The following is a 16,763-nucleotide window of genomic DNA, read 5'->3' as shown; positions in this document are numbered from 1 at the left end:
CTGATTCCCTGCTGGTCCCCTCCTTCTGCCAACTCCAAGCAGAAGCCCAAGGACAAGGAGGCCTGAGAGACGTAGTCCGTAGAGATCAGCTTGCCAAGGTTCAGGGACTGACGCAGAACACCAAGCAATGGATGTAGGTGCGGGAGTGGGGGCAAATGGAAACTTTGCCAGAACTTTGCAAGGAAACGGATCCCAGACTCAGACAGGACATCCAGTCCAGCATGCATTGCGTGTCCATTTGCCTCATAGATGCTCAGGAAGCTATTTAAAAACCAAAACCGTTTTTTTTTTCCTAAGAAGCCTGAAGAGAAAGAAAGGACCGTCTCCTCAGACTCGGCCAACAACGCTCTCCTCAGACTCGGCCAACAACGCGGGCCATTTAACACCCTTCAGTTGCGTTAATGCCCGAGGGCTAACGAACAGCCACTGTGGCAGCCGAGGGTTGAACACAAGCCTGGGGCCAGTCTCACACCTGCTAATGAACAAATCCCCGTGACCCTTGAGAAACCGCTGGGCCAGACTTTGGGGACCCACAGGTCAATGGGTGACCTAGTTTACTCACAACGTGAAGTTTTGCACCAGCGGGTTCTTCAGAGGCACCCCTGCTGTGCATGGGTCATGAAGGCCACTATGGGGGATCGTATTTTCCTGCCTTACCCCACCTGCAAATAACAGACCTGGAAACGCCAGTGGATGTTCTTCTGTGCAGAGCCCAAGGACACAGTAGCTGGCAAGTTACTCACAGTCTGGAAAGAGGCCATCAGTTGAAAGTATGGAATTGTGAGAATTATTTACCGGTTGTAGGGTGGCCAAGCCCCAAGGAGCCGGATATAGCAGTGAGTTCTAAAAGCCTGGTGCCCCAGGGTGAGTTAGCCAGAAGAAAATCAGGATGGGGCAGCTCAGACAAAGAGGCCTTGTCTTCCCAGGTCCTTTGTTAGGAGCAAAGTGGGAGAGACGCGGCTGTCAGACAAGAATGAGGTCCAGTGCCTACCTCTCATTCTGGTCCTCCCTCCCACCAAGTGTGTGAGACTCTGGGGGTACAGACACCTCCGTGTGCCCTGAACCAAGCAGGACCCTGCAGGGAAGAGAATCCATGGTTCTTACGCTGGGCTCTAGGATTTGAAGTCTGTAGGCCTTCCTCAAGCTGGCCCTGGTATTATCTGAAAACATAAAACACACACAGCCTGTCTCTTATTCTCTTCTTACTTTACCTTCTCTTTGTTTTTTTATCTCTGCTTGTCTCGGTGCTAATGAAAGTTGTTGGTCCTGCATTCTTAGAAACAGAAATCTGCTGGTAGTGCCTGAGAGTCCTCCCTTGTGGCCCTTGGGACTGGAACACATTTTCCCATACAACTGTCTTTGTCCCCACTTCTTCCAGCTCTGACCCAGGGCATCATCTTCAGGCAGATGTGGGCGGTTAACTCCCGGGGCCATTTCTTTTTCGCAACGACTCTGACTAGCCTGGGCACATTCACGGAAATGACCTCCGAGGGTAGGCATCCTAGGGTAAGAACTCCCAGCCTTGCCCATCAGAGTGTCCCCGCCAGCCCTAAGCAACTTCCAACGAGGACCAGACACGACTTCTGGGGGTGTCAAGGGGGCCTGTATTGACCCACGAATCTCCGGGCCTTAGGAAGAAGTGCAAAAAACAAATCATGATCGTCATTTTTTATAAATGTTTTTTAATGTTTATTTACTTTTGAGACAGAGCACGAGCAGGGGTGGGGCAGAGAGAGAGAGGGAGGCACAGAAGCCGAAGCAGGTTCCAGGCTCCAAGCTGTCAGCACAGAGCCCGATGTGGGGCTCGAACTCACAAACGGTGAGATCATGACCTGAGCCGAAGTCGGACGCCCAGCCGACTGAGCCACTCAGGGGCCCCATGATCTTCATTTTAAATTGTGGTGGATGTGGTGCTGGTATTGTACTATCATAATACAGGCAATCACCAGCAGACACACAGGTTTTTATCAGAACACACATTCCTAATACGCATTTTTAAGTATACGATTAAGTATTTTTTAAAAAAGATATATAAAACCAGCTAGCCTTATTGAACTCAAAGCATAACTTATCTTAGAGGCGCCGTTCCAAATAGCGGCTAAGTTTCTGCCTAGCATAATATAGAATTGTTTCTAGAAAACTCTACTCCCGGTTTCAACTTGAAACCCAAGGGGATCATCTCTTCCTTCTTCTCCTTATTGTAGTTTTGGGGACAGAGGTGACTTCAGTTCACCTCAAAGACAGTATCATACACAGTTCCTCTTGTGTAATGTGTTGAGATCCATCATCCCGAGTGGCCACGGGAGCCCAATCTGTGTCTGCCTTCCCGTAGGCAGTTGAGAGCAGGGGAGTCTTCTAGCATTGCAGCTAAAGAATGAAGTTCCCTGGCTTGGTGAGCTGCGAGAAGGAAGCCCCTTGACTTGGGGTCAAGAAGAGGACATCCTTCCCACCTCCTGCCACCATGGTAACCTTCTGTGCACCAGGAGCATTTTTTGTCCAGAGTCTGCTTGGGCAACCACCAGTACAGATCAAGAGTTGGAAAGTCCGCCGTTAAGGAGCCTCCCTTCGAGTCCTTCCCCCTTTTCCACAGCGTAGAAGCAGGTCACCTGTTTCTGTGTTGACATTTCCCCTACCCCCTCTGCAGGTGAAAAGCATGGCCCAGTATGTGCATAACATGGACAAACGCGACAATTTTCGGAGGACTCGCTTTTCCGACCGTTTCAAAGATGACATAACGACTATTGTGAATGTGGTCACCTCGGAGACTGCAGCCCTTCTAGTGAAACCTCAGAAGGTAACTGGGCCTTTTATTCTTTATTCTCTCAATCTTTTACCTTGAGCATCTTATGTTTTCATTAGCAGGGAAAAGCGTCCTCTTAAGACAGTAATTTAAATGTGACTAAGTATGACAACTCAGTATAGTTATACTGGATGGGACCCTGGAGTGGTACTGGGGGGAATAGATATGGGCAGAATATTCTAGTTCTTAGAAAATACCTCTTGAAGTATTATGGCGTAATGGGCATGATTTTTATAGCCTACTCTCAAAGAATAGCAGAATGTGAAGTATTGATAAATCAGTTAAAGAGCATATAGCAGTTCTTTGTATTTGGAATTAGTCCAAAATAGAAAGTTTAAAAATAAATAAAATGAAGTAGAACAATTTTAAAGTTTTTTTTTTTAACATTTGTTTATTTTTGAGAGACAGAGAGAGGCAAAATATGAGTGTGGGGTCGGGGGGGGATAGAGAGAGAGAGATACACAATCTGAGGCAGGCTCCAGGCTCTGAGCTGTTCATTAGCATAGAGCCCAACGCGGGGCTCGAACCCACGAACTGCAAGACCATGACCTGAGCCGAAGTCGGACGCTCAACCAACTAGGCCACCCAGGTGCCCCCGGAAGTAGAACAATTTTAGAAGGCAGCTCTAAAATTTGAGGCAGCAGTGGTCATCATTAATACCTTTATCGTTTATATAGTAGGATTTATATAGTAGGAAGTGCTCAGGAGAAGATTTCCGTTCGGTTATTTCTTGCGGCAGACTTTCTGAGCCCAGCAGTGGAGTCTCCGTGTTGTCAGACACGGACGAGGAGCCTCAGTGAGACTGAAAGATTTTCCAAAAGCCACACAGCTAGCAGCGAGGCCAGGACCGATGATTCCAAGCCCAGGATAGTCAGACAGTTACGTCAACTGCCCAGGAGTGGCCCCTGTGCGGGACGGCTGGAGCCGGAGAACTTACCACTCAAAGATACCGTGGAAACGCCTCTGTGTCAGGTTTCTGTCCATCCCAGTGTCTGCTCAGCTTGGCCTGAGTTTGCAAAGTGCACATCATAACCAAAGGAAACTATTTTCAAATCGCATTTTCACTAGAGGCAGAGAACACTGATTTCTCATTCTGAGAATAAAGGGACGTAAATGTGAAAAAGTGAATCCCCAGTTACTCTGAAGTGCTGTAAGACGTCAAAAATATGAGCACTGAGAAGTAACCACAACAAAAGCCCTCGTCTCATTTCATGCAAGAGGTCACTCTACCGTGTGTAACTCTGACCTCTCTTGGGCTGGGAATGTTGCCTAATTGGAGGAAAAAAAAACATTCCTGAGGTAAAAACCAATTCCTTTATCCTGGTTAGATTTTCTGAACAACCCTTATAGATTAACAACTTGTCTCACTGAAGATAGTGGGTATGTTTCAAGTTCGTTTTGCCAAGACAAGAGTTACAAGAATCAAATAATTTATGGCAGAGCCACGTGGAGAAATACGAGACAACCATTAAAAACTAGTTTTGAAGAAATGTCAAAAATGCAGGGAAAGGTTCGTGGTACAATGTTGAACGAAAAAAATGCAAGGCCCGACACTGTCTATTATAGAGATTGAGCTCAATTGTGTACGTACACATGTAGGAAAAAAAAGGAATCGAGGGACATGTGCCTAAATATTAACAGTGAATAAAGAATTGCTTGATTCAGCCCAACACTCCTGGCACCCGTTAAGGGCTAACTTGTATTTGCCACAACTTTGCCGGGTCACCAGCTTCGCCCAGTGTCAGCGTCTCCCCCAGGGACACGGTAGGACCTGTGTGTGCCAGCCTCCCTACCGGGCACTCGGTTGGTCACGATCGGGGCTTACCGCAAAACGATTCACGTGTTGGTTTGTTTTGAAGGAAAACGAGCAGGCAGAAAAGACAAACATCAGCCTGGCTTTCTTCTTGTACGACCTGCTGTCGCTCATGGATCGTGGCTTCGTATTTAACCTCATCAAACACTATTGCAACCAGGTGAGCGTCCCACAGACCTAGCCGTGTTGTTTCTGGCTCCTTCTCCTCCAGTGCTGTGGTCACTGCCGTGGTATGCTCCTTGCCAGGTTAGACAGCTTGACCCCCGTGCATTGTGGGCTTTCTGGTCATTTGTCTTCCGGGCTTCACTAGACACGCTGGTCCGCACGGACTCCTGGAGCGTTTGCCGACCCGAAGGGGCCAACGAGGTCATGTGTGAGACTCGAGGGCTGTTGGTGCTTTGGTCTTCTTCGCTGCAACATTTAACAGAAATCATGTGACCATGGCATTCGCTCTTAGACCAGGTCTAGAGTTCAAAGCATGGGGTCTCTTTTCACATATAAGGGTAATTCATTAAAATGTGGCTGTGGAATTCGGACTTTATTTTTTTTTTAATTTTTTTTTAATGTTTATTTATTTTCGAGACAGAGAGAGACAGAGCGTGAATGGGGGAGGGGCAGAGAGAGAGGGAGACACAGAATCAGAAACAGGCTCCAGGCTCTGAGCCATCAGCCCAGAGCCCGACGCGGGGCTCGAACTCACGGACCGCGAGATCGTGACCTGGCTGAAGTCGGACACTTAACCGACTGTGCCACCCAGGCGCCCCTGGAATTCGGACTTTATTTATTTTTTTTTTTTTTAATTTTTTTTTCAACGTTTATTTATTTTTGGGACAGAGAGAGACAGAGCATGAATGGGGGAGGGGCAGAGAGAGAGGGAGACACAGAATCGGAAACAGGCTCCAGGCTCTGAGCCATCAGCCCAGAGCCCGACGCGGGGCTCGAACTCACGGACCGCGAGATCGTGACCTGGCTGAAGTCGGACGCTTAACCGACTGTGCCACCCAGGCGCCCCTGGAATTCGGACTTTATTTTTTTTTTTTTTTTAATTTTTTTTTTCAACGTTTATTTATTTTTGGGACAGAGAGAGACAGAGCATGAATGGGGGAGGGGCAGAGAGAGAGGGAGACACAGAATCGGAAACAGGCTCCAGGCTCTGAGCCATCAGCCCAGAGCCCAACGCGGGGCTCGAACTCACGGACCGCGAGATCGTGACCTGGCTGAAGTCGGACGCTTAACCGACTGCGCCACCCAGGCGCCCCTGGAATTCGGACTTTAAAGAACCCTGATGGAATCTGCCAAAGAGCCCAGACCTTACTGAGCGCAAAGCAAATATCTCATGCCCCAGGCGCATCTTACCACAGCCCTCTCCTCAGACGTTTAAGGAGGATTCTTCTTTTGTTCGCTGTCCCCCTAAATTGTCCCAGCAGGTGTCCTGCAAGGGGTTGCTGTTGTGGCTCCTCCTTTCCTTCCGCATTCCTCCTCTACCCACCACGACCGCTGTCACTGCCACTGTGACCACTACCCACCAGCACGGTCGCCACCCGTGACTCCCATCGCCACCGCCACCCACCCCCTCCACCAGTACCAGCACCGTCACCACGGCTGCCTTCTTCCTGTGAACCAGGCACCGTGCTGAGCATCTGATAGAGCTAGTATCTTTAATCCTTGCAAGGTGTCCTCTACATTTTGCAAATGAGAAAGCTGCGTCGTATAACTTGTTGGTTGGAAAGACCGTGGTTGGTAAACCCAGTCTTGCCTGACTCCGGGCTACAGCGGACTCATCACTCTGTTCTATCAGGCTTTGCTTTCTGTGGTTAATCTCTTCATGATTCTGAGTAATTCACTCACCTTTTCTGGGGCTCACTTCCTCATTTGCAATATAAAAGGATCTTCCCCAACTCCCGAAAACAGACCATGACTTTTCTGAAGGAACTCCTAATAAGGAAACCCGCCTATAAAAAGAGAATCCTAAGGAAACCGCAAAATGCTCAGAGCACCGACATCTTGTGCAGCCCGGTCTCCTGACCCTACATGGATCTTCCGTTCCGGGTTCCACCAGCACGGAGGGGTGAAGGAGTACGCCATTCCTCTCTGCCACCCCCATGTTTAGGGTTATGGGTCATCAGAGGAATTGCCAATATAAATCAATCTGGTTTTCAAAACAGGTCGCTGGATGACTTGCAAATATAAGCTAATCCCTTTTTCAAAACTTAAAGTTGGACATATAGAAAGCAGATACTAGAATACCATGGTAGGCCCGAGGTTAGCTGCTGTTTAAGAAAGAATTTTTCATGACTCTTGTGAAACACTAAGGCAGACTTTTATTCAGGACCATCTGTATAAGTGTGGGGACCATTGCAGTGGGATTTTACAGTACAGGAGATGGGGCTCAACTCTAAATACAATAAGGAAAAGTGGGAATTTAGAGCCAGGGAGCAGAGTAGGGGGATTAGTGGGGGGGGGGTGGGAATTAATAAGCAGGAATATCAGGAGTGAGGGGGATTCTGGCTAGACCAACCTGACGGGATTCTGGGTGGAGGCAGGCCGGGGGGCTGGTGAGGGATGAGGGTTGGGGAAGTCAGTGAGATATCAAGGTGGTCAGATACTGAGGCTGGGAGACTCTGGCTAAACTGACTCAGGAGGATCTTTGCTGAAATCGAGCTCTCTACGACATGTCCAAGGGCAGGCCTATTTGCAAAAGAGCTCAGAGGAGCCTGACTCGAGTTTGGTGAAAGAGAGAATCTCTGTGACACGTGGGCAGCTTTCATTACCAGAAGGCAAAGGAGGCCCTCCAAAGGAGATGTCTGCCCGCCCTGCAAACACACTTTATGATCTTCTCTTTTGCTTTCCTTTCTTCTCTTTCTCTTTTCCGTCTTTTCCTTCGCTTTTAAGGTAAGGCGTGCTTCTCATTTACCCTCTTTTTCTTCCTCTTCTCTGTCTCAGCTGCCAGAGAGCCTTCGAGTCAGAATCTGTAGGCCGGTGTTCTTGTCCCAGTGGTGCCATTAAATTCCTCTGCGATCTGGGGAGCTTAACTTTTACATGAGTGGCTTCCTTATTGGCCAAAAGACAGAGTTGGATTAGATTTATCCAGGCTTTAACATTTTCGCTCTGTGCTCTGTTTGCCAGTGATATCTGTGGGTGTTGCTTAGTACAATTAACGTGACCCTCAGGCCTAAAGTGGTCACTGACGCAGTCAATGGTGATTTACTCCATTGACCCCAGCTATCTAGGTACAGTATGAACTTCATACCTGAGGCAAGTTTTTATTCTTCCAAAGTCCTCTGGTTTTGTCATTTTACATAGCCTGATTCAAACATCCTATCACGTTTTCTGCCATTTATAGACCTTGTGACAATGGGTATGATCTTAGCCTTTTATTAATAGTCACTAACGATAGACAAATCCAGTTTTTCACTCCCTTGATGTCACTTTCAATGTGCCACTAACTTAACACCCATCCTTGGGTAGTGCCACTGAGGCTATCACTGCGGGTCCTGACCTTTGGGGAAGATGTTTCTGGAATGGCACCTTGCTCTTTTCTAAATATCACCAAAATTACTTTTGAAACTTCTGTCTTTAATGAAATCTCAAGGGAGCTTTTTATTTTTTTTTTTAAATTTTTTTTTTCAACGTTTATTTATTTTTGGGACAGAGAGAGACAGAGCATGAACGGGGGAGGGGCAGAGAGAGAGGGAGACACAGAATCGGAAACATGCTCCAGGCTCTGAGCCATCAGCCTGATGCGGGGCTCGAACTCCCGGACCGCGAGATCGTGACCTGGCTGAAGTCGGACACTCAACCGACTGCGCCACCCAGGCGCCCCTCAAGGGAGCTTTTTAAGATACCTATACTGCGGGCTTCTTTCAAGGACAAATGTCTTATGCTTTCAAGCTCTGACTAGTTTGACCCAACAACTCTTGGTGAGTGACCAGTGAGGGGCATAAGATCAAGTTCTAATCAGCCCAGTTTACTGGTGAATCCACGGGTGCAAAGTCAGCCAGCAAGACACGGTGACAAAGAGTATAGGTTCTGGTAACTTTTGTTCACACAAAAGTCATGCTTTATTTTTTATGTAATCCGTAATGGTATCCCTTTGTTTCCAGTAAATGTCTAGCTACAGACCGATTGATCCTATAGGCAAAATGGATGACCCACCGCCCAATGGCTTCTCCTAAAATGGTTGAAAATATGTTGCTCCTTAAATGATACCATTTATGAAACCACTCTGAAAGTGCAAGAAGAGAAGGCATGTCCGTTCACACGGATGAGATGCTTGGTTTCCCGTGCGGGGGCCCGAGGGTGTTGATGGTGATACATATGGAGAGGCTCAAGGTCTATCAGGTCCATCCTTTCCCTACTTTGTCTTCAAAGAAGCTACCTCTGAGTCACAGCCCATGGAGTCTGGGTCCTCACTGGTCCCTCTCCCTGAGGGAAGCAAGGGATCTCTTCCGTATTGTCCCTGGTGTCAGCTTTTCATTGCTTATTTCATGGCTCGTTGGTGTTGTTTTCATCTTAATTTTTTAAGTTCAGATAAAATTAACGTGGAGTGTTATATTAGTTTCAGGTATACAACGTATTGATCCAACAATTCTATACGTTAGGCAGTGCTCACCACAAGCGCGGTCTCCTGTCACCATACGGTGTTATGACAGTATTGTTGACGATCCTCATTAGCTGTGCTTTTCATGGTTTGTCTGTTTAAGGGAAGACTTCCTCAGAAACGTCCCAGCTTCTTCTTTGTCCTCCACTTCCTCCTCTCTTACTTTGGGGCAAACTCCTCAGCTTTTTTTTTGCAGGGGCTACATCCTTTCTTCAATAATAGGATGCCTTTATGTGGGGAACGGGTCTGAGAACTCCCCATTGGGGCCTTTAATGAGAAACTACAAAAGAACAGTAGTGGCATGAGAGTCATCCAGTCATATTCCAGGGGTTTTGTGCGGCCCCATATGGGGTCAACTCCTTTCATTTAGTTCTTTAGACAAAGTGGCCTTTTTGTGAAATGAATGATGTTATGTTACACAGAAGACGTACATCCAGATTATTTGCAACACAGGTTTGCCATGGTGTTGTAGATTTGACAAGTGTGGGGGTCAGGTCAAGAATCCACATTTTGGACAGCTGCTAGGCTAGGATTATTAAGGGGAAGAGTATGCGTGAAAACTCAGTGGGCCTCCCTGTGATACACAACTTTCCCTCTGTTGCACTGTCCCATTAATTTTTTTTAATTTTTTAAATGTGTATTTACCTTTGGCAGAGGGGAGCATGAGCAGGGGAGGGGCAGAGAGGGAGGAAGACACAGAATCCGAAGCAGGCTCCAGGCTCTGAGCCGTCAGCACAGAGCCCGACACAGGGCTCAAACTCACGAACCACGAGATCGTGACCTGAGCCGAAGCTGGACGCTTAACCGACTGAGCCACCCAGGCGCCCAAGTCCCATGAATTTTTATTAAGTTGATTGTCTTAATCCGGAGAGAAGGGAGGTTTTTGCCTCTGCCAACCTCAACTCCATTTACCTTGTCATAAACCCGTCTTTGCTGTTTTCGTTTTTCCTCCCAGCTGTCGGCCAAGCTCAACAACCTTCCGATGCTCATTTCCATGAGGCTGGAGTTTCTGAGAATCCTGTGCAGCCACGAGCATTACCTCAATCTGAACCTCTTCTTTATGAATGCCGATACTGCGCCAGCGTCCCCCTGCCTCTCCATCTCTTCCCAGGTAATCCCTGAAAGAATTCCTCAAGCTATTTCGTTGAACTAGTCATTTATTCCTATAAAGGTTGGTCTTGTTACTGAAAAGAAAAATGGAGCTGTTCACACCGGATTGCTAGATCTGGAGACACACAAGTATGGTACCCGAAGTTGTACCATGTAACTGATCATTTACAAGCTGTGTGACTGGTTCCTTCCTAGGCTCAAGGGTCTCTGCTGGGGTAAGGAAGAGTGAGGAATTCGTACGCGCTACGGAAATCTAGAAATTCATAGAAAAGTCACATAGCTTCCTTTGTCTGGCATTGTCTTTCCACTTGAGGCTGACCGTCTTCTCTGCTCACTTTCCTTTTCCTAAACTCCAGAACCCTAAGATTTATGAAATGGCATATTCCTTTATATTAATTCCATAATGATCAAATAGCGGTTTTTGACATGGGTATTACGTCTTTGAGCTATCCTAGAATTTTCTGTTGATACTCTTACGAAATGGAGTTTAGCACAAATTGAGCCCATCTTGAATCAGACTCCAATAATTTAGTTCTTAAAGCACTAAGAAGACCTTGTCATAAACTGATCAAGCATTCTTTTTATAGGGAGTGTATTTTCTAATGAGTCTTACTCTCTATCAGCCAAAACTAAATAAATAAATAACACCTGTGTCATATTTAGAGACAAGGCTTTGACTGACATGGCCAATCTTTCTTTGTGGAACAGTATCTCACAGGTGAGGTTCAGTGGGCCCCAGGGTCAACCAGATGTTAAGGAGCGTTATGCAAATACAGAGCTCCAGAGTCAATTAAGTTTTAGAGACCCTGTATTAACAGGTTTTTGGTTTTGGTTTTGTTTGTTTGTTTTGCGGTCGGCTACCCACGAGTCTGTAACTTGTTGCTGTAAATTATAAATACCCAAGGGGTGGAGAAGAAAAATATTTAATAAGCACTGATTCCCAAAGTGATTTAACTACTAAAAACCTTTCTTCCCCCCTCCATAGATTTGTCAAGGGACTAGTGCCCTCTAGAAAAAAACTTCAAGGAAATACCGTTTCACAATCACATTCCATTTATTGGTGACAAATCAGTGGCTCAGAGCAGCAGACAAGATTTCTCAATATTGTGTTCTATTTCTGTTGGGTATTCCTTGATGCCAACAACAAAGGTGAAGGTTGGTCTTACTAATTAAAAAAAAAAGAAAACTTAGCCATTTATGCCAGGTGCTATGAGCCACTTGTTAACGATGTCACCATCTCATCATGAACGGGGGGAGACGTGACTTATAGCAGCGATTCCCCATGTGCTAACTTTGCCCTGGGTCTTCTGCCACGTTTCCCTTCTGACCACCCCGGGGAATTAGTAAGCCCAGCCAGTGGCCAGGCCAGTCCCACCGGCAGCAAAGGATTTCCAGGGACACGTCAGATGCCCTTGGTGCAGTAGAAAGTGCTCTCCCCTGGGAGAGCGCGGGAATTGCCTGGGACTTGTAAGTCTCAACGGAATTGCCTGCTCGAAGCCACAGCCTTGGGTTCCGTTGCCGGTTCCCTGTCCACGTGGTGTCCTGGGACTTGAGTCTTCACTTTCGATCTGGGGTGGGGAACGGAGTATTGGTCGTTTCGTGAGAGACCCTGGCTGCTTTATTCTCATCTTTCCCAATTGGCAGCTCCCTGTTTGTGGGAGGGGAAAGCAAAGTGACCACTCTACGGGCAGCTCCGTTTCCTCATCCGTCAGGCGGGGAACGCACTGGACAACGCTTGCAAAGACTCGTGGCAGCATGGCTCCGTAAACGCTGGCTGTTGCGATTTTGTTCATTTGTTTGTTTTTATTTTTTTATTTTTTATTTATTTTTTTTTAATTTTTTTAATGTTTATTTTTTATTTTTGAGACAGAGAGAGAGCATGAACAGGGGAGGGGCAGAGAGAGAGGGAGACACAGAATCTGAGACAGGCTCCAGGCTATGAGCTCTGAGCTGTCAGCACAGAGCCCGACGCAGGGCTCGAACTCACGGACCGTGAGATCATGACCTGAGCTGAAGTCGGACGCTTAACCGACCAAGCCACCCAGGCGCCCCTGTTTTTATTTTTTTTTAATTAATTTATTTGTGTTGAGAGAGAAAGAGCGAGAGCGTGAGACGGTGTGCACGTGAGTGGGGGGGGGCAGAGAGAGAGGTGGGGGAGAAGGGGAGAGGAGGGGAGGGAGAGAGACAGGGATTCCCAAGCAGGCTCTGCACTGGTAGCACAGAGCCCGACGCGGGGCTCGAACTCACGAACCTTGAGATCATGACCTGAGCCCAAATCGAGAGTCAGGCGCTTAACCGACTGAGCCACCCAGAGGCCCCAGACCATTCTTGTGACTCAAAGAACCGCTCCTTGCATTTGTGCAGAACTCAAGCTCCTGCTCCAGTTTCCAGGACCAGAAGATTGCCAGCATGTTTGATCTGACTCCCGAGTACCGCCAGCAGCATTTCCTCACCGGACTTCTCTTTACTGAACTGGCTGCCGCCCTCGATGCTGAGGGGGAAGGGTATGTTTCTGACATTTCGATTGGAATACGAAGCCAAAAACCCACACACAAAAAACCCCTCCTTACTCAAGTTTGCCGTCCAACCTCTCCGACTTGGCGGAAAAACTCTACCATTCACCCGTTCTGAAGAGTAGAAACATTCACGTGTTGAGAAAATGGTGCTGGATAGGAAAAGTGGAAAGCCCTGAGGGACAGAGAGAAGCCACAAAACGGCTTTTTTTCAGCCACTGATTCATTGAGAAGAATTTCCCAATTCTAATACAGCAGGCTTCCCGGGGATGCTCTGATTAGTGAACTCCTCAGGAACAAAGACATTTATGAGACGTGCCCCGGGTGATCTGAGTACACACGGAGGCAGCAGCAAGATGCTGCTTGCTTGATGTTGACATTGAAGAAGTGGCCGCTGATGGGAAGGCAGTTACCCAGTGTCCAGATTAAGTTTCTTGCAGGGAGGCCTGCCCACAAGGGAAGAGATGCCTCAGGTCCAGGGCTTGTAAATCTTTTCACCTCTTAGAAGCCTGATCACCCAGGGGCGTGTCGGAGTATCTAGTCTTAAAAGTCTATGGACAGGGCTGGAGACAGACCACCCCTTCTCCTTTCCTTCTCTCCCTGTGCTCCATAAGCTATAGGATTAGAAAACCACCGTCCGCCCGATGGCACAAAAGGAGACAATGCCTTCCAAAATATTATGCATCCCATTCAGTAGTTAGCAAATGCCTACCCTGGGGTGTGTAGAGTCGATCAGAGATACACCAGTGCCCCAAACAGCCAAAACTCCCCGGCTCCGTAAATCTCACCATTCAGGGACTCAGATCGTTAGGACTGGAAAATAATTTGGGCTCAGCTCTTTCGATGTTCAGGTTAGGTGCGAAGAATTGAAGGAACTTGCCCAAAGTTACATTACAAAACCAAATCTAGAGCCCTGGTTTCCTGAGTGCTCTCCCAGGGCCCACCCTCCCATAGCACACCATCACCCTCTCTGGAAAACCCCTTCCTACTTCTCCTCCCTTCTTCCTTCCTATGCTAAAGGAGTTTCTGGAATACAGTCTGCTGATTAGTGGCAGCATTGCTAGATGTTACGGATTTTTGTCTAATGGGCAGTTTTCAAGTTCTCTCTAAGTGCTTGTGATTTAAGGAAGGAAACAGTGACTTGAAGGAAGCACCTTCAAGCTTGCGCAACTGCAAAATCACAAACATATCCTAAGTGCTTTGTCCATAACGATATTACCCAAGTGAATGTCTGTCCCTGCCTCCCAGGAGGCCAGTGTGGGAAACTGAATGGTCTTCACTCTAAATCCTGTCTCTTTTCAGGAATTCAGGTCCTGAGCGCCTCCTTCGAGAGCTTCAATCTCATCTTCTTCGCCCAACCTAAATAAACTCCTCTCTCTTTTCCCGGTAGAACTTTCTACCCTATAATTAACATAAATTTTCAAAGCAACACAAAGTGCCCTGACCTATAAGGTGCTGAGAATGAGGTTTGAACACAGAGAAAATCACCTTAGTTTGCAGATACACACACACACACACACACACACACACACACACACACACACACACATTTTTCTTAATTGCCCTTTAATAGGATTGATCTACATGATCTACGTCTAATTGTCCTTTAATAGGAGTGATTTCTGAAAGGAGTCTTTAGTAGTTTCTGTTTTCCATGTCCCTTCCAGTGAGATGTCTAGGGAAACGGCCCTGACATCTATTTTGATTCTTTATAAAATTGTGGCCGTTATTTTACTAGCAAAAGAGTAGAGTATGTTCAGAGGTCATCTTGTAATTATGTTCAGTCAAACAGGAACATTCTTCAAACACACACACACACACACACTCACGGTACCTTTTCTACCCCCCAGAAGGTAGCTAATTAAGAGTGTTTCTCCTTTAGCAACAAATAATCCCTGATTTCTGGGTTGTCAGTTGCTCCCCTGGAAAGTCCTTAGAAATACTGTCACATACTTATTAGTGACTTTGCCACGTGGGCTGAAACCTCAGAAAAATCTCATGGTCTAACAATACTTCCTCTTGATTAGTACTGCCTTTTGCTGCCAAGACAATTAACAGACTCACCAACAAGCTGCCCATCTCAAGGGTAAGGGTCCCAGATACATCTCAGTATCTGGGCTTCTGAAAGGGGCCACGGCTCCAGTTTCTAAGGGGTCTCCCTAGAACCCCCTTTACCTGGGGGTGCCCACAAATATCTACACATCATTCAATCCACAATGTTCCTCAAGCATGTGGAAATTATCTAGCATCTCTGTGCTAGGTCCTTCACATGCTCTTCAGGAGAGAGAACACTTTCCAACTCATTCTATGAGGCCAGCATTACCCTGATACCAAAAGCAAACAAAAGACTGATATGACTGTAGATATGATTATCCTCAACAAAACACTGAAAACCTGAATTCAACAATGTATAAAAAGGATTATACACGGTAGCTAAGTATGATTTTACCCTGGGAACACAAGATTGGTTTAACATCTGAAAATCAATTGATATAATATACTGTATGCATGGAATAAAGGTCAAAACCCAGTCAATCATCTCAATAGATGAAGAGAAAGCATTTGATAAAATCCAATACCTTTTTCTGAAAAAAAAAAATCAACAAATCATATAGGAATATAACAGAATTTCCTCAACCCCGGTAAAGGGCATGTATGAAAAACCCACAGCTAGCATCATACTTATCAGTGAAAGGCTGATTGCTTTCTCTGTAAGACCAGGAACAAGATAGGAATGACCACTCTTGCCACTTCTATTTTATTCATTGTTGTTTCGAAAGCCCTGCCTGGGGCAATTAGGCAAGACAGTGAAATAAAGGCGCCCATATTGGGAAGGAAGAAGTAAAACTATCTTTGTCCACAGATACCATGATTTGTTTATAGAAAATCCTACGAGACACTTGGGTGACTCAGTTGGTTAAGTGTCCAACTCTTGGTTTCGGGTCAGGTCATGATCTCGTGGTACGTGAGATTGAGCCCAGTGTTGAGCCCCGCGTCAGGCCCCACATGGAGCATGGACCCTGCTTGGGATTCTCTCTCTGCCCTTGCCCAGCTTGCACTGACAGCATGGAGCTTGCTTGGGGTTCTCTCTCTCCCTCTCTCTCCATCCCTCCCTCTCTCTCTCCCCTTCTCTGTCAAAATAATAATAAACTTAAAAAAAAAAAAAAAAAGAAAATCCTATGGAAGCCATTAAAAACCTATTAAACATAATAAATGTGTTCAGCAAGGTTGCAAGGTACAAAATCAATATACAAAAATCAATTATATTTCCATATACTTGTGATGAACAATGTGGAATGAAATTAAGAAAACAACTCCATTAAAAATGGCATCAAAAAATAATAAAACCTTAGGACTAAATTTTTTACCAAAAGAAGTACAAGACCTGTATGCCAAAAACTCTAAGACACTTTAGAAAGAAATAAAAAGATCTAAACAAAGCAGAGAGGCATGACATATTCATAGATTAGAAGATTCAGTGTTGTTAAGATGGTGTTACTCCCCGAACTGATCTACAAGATCTACAGTGTAACCCCACTCAGAATTCCAGCTGGCTTCTTTGCAGATACTGACAAGCCGACCCTAAAAATTCATATGAAATTCAAGGGACCCAGTGTAGCCCAAACAATCTTGAAAAAGAACACAATTGAGGCTCTGGGCTGATGGCTCGGAGCCTGGAGCCTGTTTCTGATTCTGTGTCTCCCTCTCTCTCTGCCCCTCCCCCGTTCATGCTCTGTCTCTCTCTGTCCCAAAAAAATAAATAAACGTTGAAAAAAAAAATTTAAAAAAGAAAAAGAACACAATTGAAGGCCTCACATTTCCTGATTTCAAAACCTACCACAAAACAATAGTAGTCAAGACTGTGTGGTTCTGACACAAAGATAGACATATAGATCAGTGCAATTAAGAGTTCAGTAATACATCTTC

General features: G+C 46.2%; 1 protein-coding gene across 6 annotated transcripts in view; it reads left to right on the top strand.

Annotated features, from left to right (window-relative positions):
* The window catches only part of DOCK8 (dedicator of cytokinesis 8), a 232,989-nt gene that overhangs the window by 165,455 nt on the left and 50,771 nt on the right, over positions 1–16,763 (top strand). For all 6 annotated transcript variants that reach the window (XR_006966110.1, XM_047101620.1, XM_047101599.1 and 3 more), the window contains 4 exons: positions 2,645–2,794; positions 4,660–4,773; positions 10,169–10,324; positions 12,688–12,827. Coding sequence is in view for 5 of the 6 variants with exons in the window: in XM_047101620.1 (XP_046957576.1) it covers positions 2,645–2,794; positions 4,660–4,773; positions 10,169–10,324; positions 12,688–12,827 (560 nt within the window). In the remaining variant the exon portion in view is untranslated. The remainder of the gene's footprint in view (positions 1–2,644; positions 2,795–4,659; positions 4,774–10,168; positions 10,325–12,687; positions 12,828–16,763) is intronic.

This window comes from Lynx rufus, unplaced genomic scaffold, assembly GCF_022079265.1.
Source record: "Lynx rufus isolate CCGP_SWC_20201006 ecotype Redwood Valley unplaced genomic scaffold, mLynRuf1.p SCAF_10, whole genome shotgun sequence".
In the NCBI taxonomy this organism is placed as follows: domain Eukaryota; kingdom Metazoa; phylum Chordata; class Mammalia; order Carnivora; family Felidae; genus Lynx; species Lynx rufus.
Note: the sequence above shows the minus strand (reverse complement) of the source record. Positions and strands in the feature narration are given on the sequence as shown.